This window comes from Belonocnema kinseyi, chromosome 7, assembly GCF_010883055.1.
Source record: "Belonocnema kinseyi isolate 2016_QV_RU_SX_M_011 chromosome 7, B_treatae_v1, whole genome shotgun sequence".
In the NCBI taxonomy this organism is placed as follows: Eukaryota; Metazoa; Arthropoda; class Insecta; order Hymenoptera; family Cynipidae; genus Belonocnema; species Belonocnema kinseyi.
Window position 1 is genome coordinate 31,173,605 of NC_046663.1, and position 7,495 is coordinate 31,181,099.

Here is a 7,495-nt window from a genome sequence, read left to right on the forward strand (position 1 = left end):
GGGGGGGGGGGCAGTTAAAGTAACGTTACACTTACATTAACCTTTTAGAATTTAGAGAAATCATTTTTTCTGATAGTACATATGTTAAAGTTTTTAGTACGTTTTCATATAATTAATGTTTTGGATTGAAAATTAATCTTTTTATTAAAAAATTTATGTTTTTTAGTTGAAAATTGAACTTTTTGGTTAAGAGTTTTTAAATTTGGTAGAAAATTCGTTTTTATTTCGGTAGAAAATTAATCTTTTTTTTTTAATTCATATTTTTTAGTTAAAAATTTAACTTTTTGGTTCAGAAAAATTGAAATTTGTTTTTTAAAAAAATCAGTACAAAATTAAACTTTCTGTTTTAAAACTAACTTTTATTACTTTATAATTCAAGTTTGTGGTTTTAATTTCTTAAATTTTGTTCAAAATTAGTTTTTTCGGGTCAAAATTAATCTTTTTGTTTAAAAATCCATCTTTTTTAGTTGAAAATTCAACTTTTTGGTTGAGAATTTTTAAATTTGGTTAAAAATTCGTTTTTTTGTAGGAAATTAATATTTTTGTTTCAAAAATAACTTTTATTGCTTTATAATTCAACTTTTTGGTTTAGAATTCTTGAATTTGATTTAAAATTCGTTTTTTCTGTAGAAAATACCTTTTTGTTTGAAAATCCATCTTTTTTAGTTGAAAATTCAACTTTTTGTTTAAAAAGTCATATTTTTTAGTTAAAAATTTAACCTTTTGGTTCACAACGATTGAATTTTGTTAACAAACAATTTTTTCTGTAGAAAATTAATCTTTTCGTTTAAGAATGTATGTGTTTTTACTTGAAAATTCAACTTTTTGATTTAGAATTCTCAACTATTGTTCAACATTCGTCTTTTTGATAATATATAAATCTTTTGTTTAAAAATCCATCTTTTTTAGTTGAAAATTCAAATTTTTGGTTAAGAATTCTTAAATTTGGTTAAATTTTTTTGCGGTAGAAAATGAATCTTTTTATTTTAAAAATAACTTTTATTACTTTATAATTCAACTTTTTGGTTTAGAATTCTTAAATTTGGTTCAAAATTTGTTTTTTCGGTAGAAAATTAATCTTTTTGTTTAAAAATTCATCATTTTGGTTAAAAAATTTTAAAATAGGTTTTAAAGTTATACTACTTAAAAATCCTTGTATCTTGAGAATTCCACTTTTTGGTTGAAAATTCATGAATTTGATTGAAAATCCAACTTTTTAGTTCAGAATTCTGGAATTTTCTTGAAAATTCGTCTTTTTGATGGTAAATTTATCTTTTGTTTAAAAATCTTTAGTTGATAATTAAACTTTTTGGTTGAGAATTTTTAAATTTGGTTAAAAATTCGTTTTTTTTTGTAGGAAATTAATCTTTTTGTTTTAAAAACAACTTCTATAACTTTATAATTCAACTTTTTGGTTTAAAATTGGTTTTTTTGGTAGAAAATACCTTTTTGTTTGAAAATCCATCTTTTTTAGTTGAAAATTCAAATTTTTGGTTGAGAATTTTTAAATTTGGTTGAAAATTCGTTTTTATTTCGGTAGAAAATTAATCTTTTTGTTTAAAAAGTCATATTTTTTAGATAAAATTGTAACCTTTTGCTTCTGAACTTTTGAATTTTTTTAACAAGCAATTTTTTCTGTAGAAAATTAATCTTTTCATTTAAGAATTCAACTTTTAGGTTGAAAATTCATGAATTTGATTGAAAATTAAGAATTCTGGAATTTTCTGGAAAATTCGTATTTTTGATAGTAAATTAATCTTTTGTTTAAAAATCTTTAGTTGAAAATTAAGCGTTTTGGTTGAGAATTTTTTAATTTGTTTAAAAATTCTTCTTTTTTTGTAGTAAATTGATATTTTTGTTTAAAAAGTCATAATTTTTAGTTAAAAATGTAACTTTTTGGTTCAGAACGTTTTAATTTTGTTAATAAACCATTTTTTCTGTAGAAAAATAATCTTTTTGTTTAAAAATGTATGTTTTTTTAGTTGAAAATTCAACTTTTTGAATAATAATTCTCAACTATTACTTAAAACTGGTCTTTTTGATAGTAAGTTAATCTTTTGTTTAAAAATCCATCTTTTTTAGTTGAAAATTCAACTTTTTGGTTGAAAACTCTTAGATATGGTTCAAAGTTAATTTTTTTCGGTAGAAAATTAATCTTTATTTTTTTTAAATAACTATTATTACTTTATAATTCAACTTTTTAGTTTAGAATTCTTGAATTTGGTTTAAAATTCGTTTTTTCGGTAGAAAATACCTTTTTGTTTGAAAATCCATCTTTTTTAGTTGAAAATTAGTCTTTTCATTTAAAAATTTATGTTTTTTTTTAGATGAAAATTCAAGTTTTTGATTCCGAATTCTCAACTATTGTTCAAAATTCTTATTTTTGATAGTATATTAATCTTTTGTTTAAAAATCCATCTTTTTTAGATGAAAATTCAACTTTTTGGTTAAAAATTCTTAAATTTGGTTAAAAATTCGTTTTTTTTCGGTAGAAAATTAATCTTTTTGTTTTAAAATTAATATTTTTTAGCAAACAATTTAACTTTTGGTTAAGAAAATTGAAAATTTTGTTTAAAAAAAAATCGGCAGAAAATTAATCTTTCTGTTTGAAAATTAATCTTTTTGGTTAAAAATTTTACGAAATAGGTTTTAAAGTTAAACTACTTAAAACTTTTAAAAAATCCTGGTTGCTTAAAAATTCAACTTTTTTCTTGAGAACTCTTGAATTTGATTGATAATTCGTTTTTTTGGTAGTAAATTAATCTTTTTGTTAACACATTGCTCAAAAATTCTCAAAAATTAAACTTTTTGGTTAAGAATTCTTCAATTTTATTGTTAATTCGTCTTTTTTGGTAGTAAATTAATTTTTTTGTTTAAAAAGGGAATTTACAAAGTGATAAATTTACAACTAAAATTATGAATCATCAACTGAAATAGATTAATTTTAAACCAAAAAGATGAATTTTGAACCAAAAAAAGTTTTACTTTCAACCACGTAGTTTTACGTCCAATGAAAAATTCAACGAAAAAATTATGAATTTTTAACAAAAACAATGAATTTTTAACTGGAACAAATGCATTTTAAACCAGAAAATAACAAATTGCGAATAAAATGATGAAGGTTTAACAGTTACATATTTAGGTAAAGAGAAAAAATCATTAAGAAAAAAATATATATAACAAAAAACTCAATTTTTAATCTACAATAGTTAAATTTTCAGTCAAAAATTAATTCAAACTCAAAGAAAAATCGAATTTTCCATAAAATAGGTCATTTTTCAAGAAAGAGATGAATTGTCAATTAAAGTTCTGGATCTCAAACAAAGATTTAATTATCAGCAAAAGAGTTTAACTTTCAACCAATTAATTAAATTTTAATTACAAAAAAGATTAACTCTGAACGAAAAATGTAGTAGTTGATATTTCAACAAAAAAGATTTTGATTTTTAATCAAAAACAGTTGAATTCTACCAAAGAATACGACTTTTTAATGAGTTAAATGTTCAATTAATAGAACATTTGCAGTCAAGAGAGAGGAAAAATTGAAAAAAACTGTTTAATTTTTAAGTTAAAAGATGAATTTTCAACCAAGGACATTAATTTTCTAACAATTAATTTTCAACTAAAAATACTTACATTTTTTGACCAAAATATCAATTTTCAACTAAGAAGGGTAATTTCTAACAAAAAAGATAATTATCGAACCAAAAAATTGAAAATTTAAATTTTTAGTTACAAAAATTAATGTTCAACAAAAGATATAAATTTCGAAATAAAATGATGGAATATTTAATTGGAAGTTAGATTTTCAATTAGGAAAAATTGTAATCGAAAATAAAATATTTTCCAATAAAATATTTCAATTTTCAACCGGGATATTCAAATTTTCAGTAAAAAAAAATTAATTTTCAGCGAAAGAAAAAATAAAATTAAAGAAAGCTCAGTTTTCAACTAAAGGGATACAGTTTTGATTTAAATCATTAATTTCAAACCAAAAAAAATAGGTTTGAACAAAATAGTTTAACTTTCTGCCAAATAATTAAATTTTCATTCCAAAACAGATGAACTTTGAACTAAAAATGTACCAGTTGATATTTTTACAAAAAAACAATGCTTAATTTAAAAAAAAATCGTATAATTTTACCATAGAGAACAAATTTTCAACAAACTACATGAATTTTCAACCAGATACTGAAATTTCAAATTAAAAGCAATCAATTTCTAACCAAAAATAGAAAAATTATTTTTTCAGTTAAAAATATTATTTTCAAACAAAATAAAAGACAAAAAGAAAACGAATTTTAAACAAAATAATTTATTTTTCAACCAAATAAATTAATTTACAATTTAAATGACGAATCCTCAATCAGAAAAATAAATTTAAAAAAAAGAGTTTAACTTTCAACCAAACAATTAAATTTTTAATTTACAAAAAAGTCAATTCTGAACAAAAAATGTAGTAGTTATATTTCAACCAAAAAATATTGCAATTTTTTCATATAAAAAAGAAACAGTTTTATTAAGTCAAAAAAGCAAATTTTCAACATGTTTTTAATTTTCAAAAGAAAGATTTTTTAGTCGAGCGAGAAAACAAATTGTTGAATTTTGTAGCAAAAAGAAAAAATTTTCAACTAAAAGCGATCAATGGTTAATCAAAAATAGAGTAGTTAAATTTTCAATTAAAAAACTAATTTAACAAAATGGACTTAACAAATAAACAAATAATAATAACAAAGCTAATTTTATCAATTAGGAATCATAATAATTCATTTTTATATTCTAATTAAAAAATAATAAACACGCTCTCGAAAAAATTCTCTGAGATTAAAAAAATTCCCTAAAAACATTCCGGTTTTTTTAGGTACATAAAAATAAATTTTTATATATCTTTTACTTACTATTGTAAAATAGAGTGAAGTAGAATCCAGGGCAAAACAGTCTTCAGATTCATTTCGGTGGTGTTGTCGGGAACATCCAGTTGATGGCAGATGATGTGAACTAAATTTTGAACCAGTCGAGATCGGTCTTCTTCTTTCAAGTATCGCACTGCCACACAAAATATAAAATATAATAACGAATTTGAGTTTTTGTGAAAGAAAAATGTTTTAATTCTTACCAACGAAAGTGCTAACTTCAGTGGTACAAGCGTCCAGTTTTTCGAGGATTTTTAAAACAGACTTTGCCCATTTCTTTTGCACCGATTCATCCGAACTATTTATATAAGTGCTCCAGGCTTCGTTTAAACAAGCCTCGGACCAAACGTAACATTCCTTGAAATAATAAAATTATTTTCTCATTGTTTCCTTGAAAGGATATATTTAGGGTTGCAAAAAATTCCTGATTTCGAAATTCCATGACTTTTTCTGGCTTTTTCCTGCCCGATTTTTCATTTTTTCTGACTGTTATAAACTTTTCTTTCAGGTATAAACACAACCTTACACATAGAAGATCAATAAAGTTAAATAAAAAAAAATTCTAAATTTATTTTAAAGACTTTCAGTGACCAAAGTCATATGACAAAGGAAAACATGAATTTTTAAAAAAATAAATCAAGTTGCAATTGAAAAAAGATACATTTTAAGTTAAAAAAATATTTTAATTCAGATAAAAACGAATTTTCAACAAAATAGTATATTTTTCAACCTGAGATGATTTTTCAAAAGAGTTTTTAATTTTCTAAAAAAAAATATAAGCTTTCAACAAAATATATCATTTTTAGCCAAATAGATCATTTTTCGACTCAAAAAGATCAAATATCAAACAAAAATTTAATTATTAAATTTTGAGTTGAAAAAATAATTTTAAACAAAAAAAAAAGAAATTTCAACAAAATGGTTAAGTTTCCAAATCGAGACGAATCTTAAAAAAAATTCTCAACGAAAATTGTAATAGCTGATATTTCCACGAACAATATTTTTAAATATCAATCAAAATCAGTTGAATTCAACCAGAAAATGCGATTTGTCAACCAACTAGTTAAATTCTTAATCAAAACAGATTTATTTTTAAACGAAAAACAGAAATTTTCAACAAAAGAGATAAATTTTCAACTAGAGATGATTTTTCAAAAAAGAATTTTTTATTTTCTACCAAAAAAGACAAATTTTCCAGAAAATATATAATTTTGAAACAAATAGTTGTATTTTTAACTCAAAAAGATCAATTTTAATGTAAAAATTAAATGTTATGTTCAAAGAATTGATTTTGAACAAAAAAGAAAGGAATTTTCAACTAAATAGTTCAATTTTTTAATGAAGAGACGAATCTTCAACCAAAAAAAATAATTATCAACGAAAAGTGCAATAGTTAATATTTCCACCGAAAAATATTAAAATTTTCAATCAAAAACAGTTTGATCCAACCAAAAAAAGCGAAATCGCAATAAAATAGCCTAATCCTTAAGCAAAAACAATTAATTTTTAAACCAAAACAGGAATTTTCATCAAAAGAGTTAAATTTGTAATTAGGAAGGATTTTTTAATCCATAAAGATAAAAAATATTATCTAAAATGTTGAATTTTCAAGCCAAAAATGGCAATTTTATACATAGCAGTTGTATCTTCAATCCGAAAGTAGCCATTTTTAACCAAAAAATTCATTTCTAACAAAATTGTTAAAAACAAAATTTAAAAATATTTAATTTTCTACCAAAAGAAAACGAATTATAAAAAAAGCCTTCAATTTCTATCCAAAGAAATGAATTTTTAACTTGAATTTTCAAGCCAAAAATGCCAATTTTATGCATAACAGTTTTGTATCCAATACGAAAATACCAATTTTTAAGAACGAAATTAATTTCTAAGAAAATTTCTAACAAAATTTAAAAAAATTTAATTTTCAACCAAAACAAAATGAATTTTTAAAAAAGAGTTCAATTTGTATACAAAGAAATGAATTTTTAACTAAAAAATTGAATTTTAAACCGAAAACATGATTTCCCCCCCCCCCCCCCAAGACAAATATCGAAACAAAATAATTTCCAAAAAAATAGTTAAATTAAAAAAATAATTAAAATTAAATTAGTGTTCAAATAAAAAAAATATAAAAATAACCAAAAGATAATTACGAATGATACGTGTAATAGTTAATATTTCCACAAAAAAATATTTTAATTTTCAATTAGCAACAGTCGAATTCACCAAAAAAATACGAATTTAAAAAAAAAACTAGTGGAATCCTCAATCAACAAAGATTAATTTTCAAATCAAAAACAATTTTTAACAAAATAGTTAATTTTTTAACCCAGAATGAGTTTTCAATCCATGCAGACAAAAATTTAATCTGAAATTTTGAATTTTTAAGCCAAAAAGGAACATTTTTATACACAACAGTTGATTCTTTAATCCGAAAATACCAATTTTTAACCAAAAAATTAATTTCTAACAAAATTAAAAAAATATATGCAGAAATCTTAAGAAATAGGTTGGAGAGTCAGGTAGAACAAAAAGAAAGTATCCCACATAATCAGACGGGCTTTAGAAAAGGAATGGGAACT

The 7,495-nt window shown here is 22.0% G+C and overlaps 1 protein-coding gene across 2 annotated transcripts in view; it reads right to left on the bottom strand.

The window, feature by feature from the left end:
• LOC117175786 (calcineurin-binding protein cabin-1-like) overlaps window positions 1–7,495 on the bottom strand; it is a 98,446-nt gene that overhangs the window by 49,846 nt on the left and 41,105 nt on the right. For both annotated transcript variants that reach the window (XM_033365523.1, XM_033365522.1), the window contains exons 9-10: window positions 5,117–5,270; window positions 4,899–5,046 (exon numbers count right to left, since the gene is read on the bottom strand). In XM_033365523.1, the coding sequence (XP_033221414.1) occupies window positions 4,899–5,046; window positions 5,117–5,270 (302 nt within the window). The remainder of the gene's footprint in view (window positions 1–4,898; window positions 5,047–5,116; window positions 5,271–7,495) is intronic.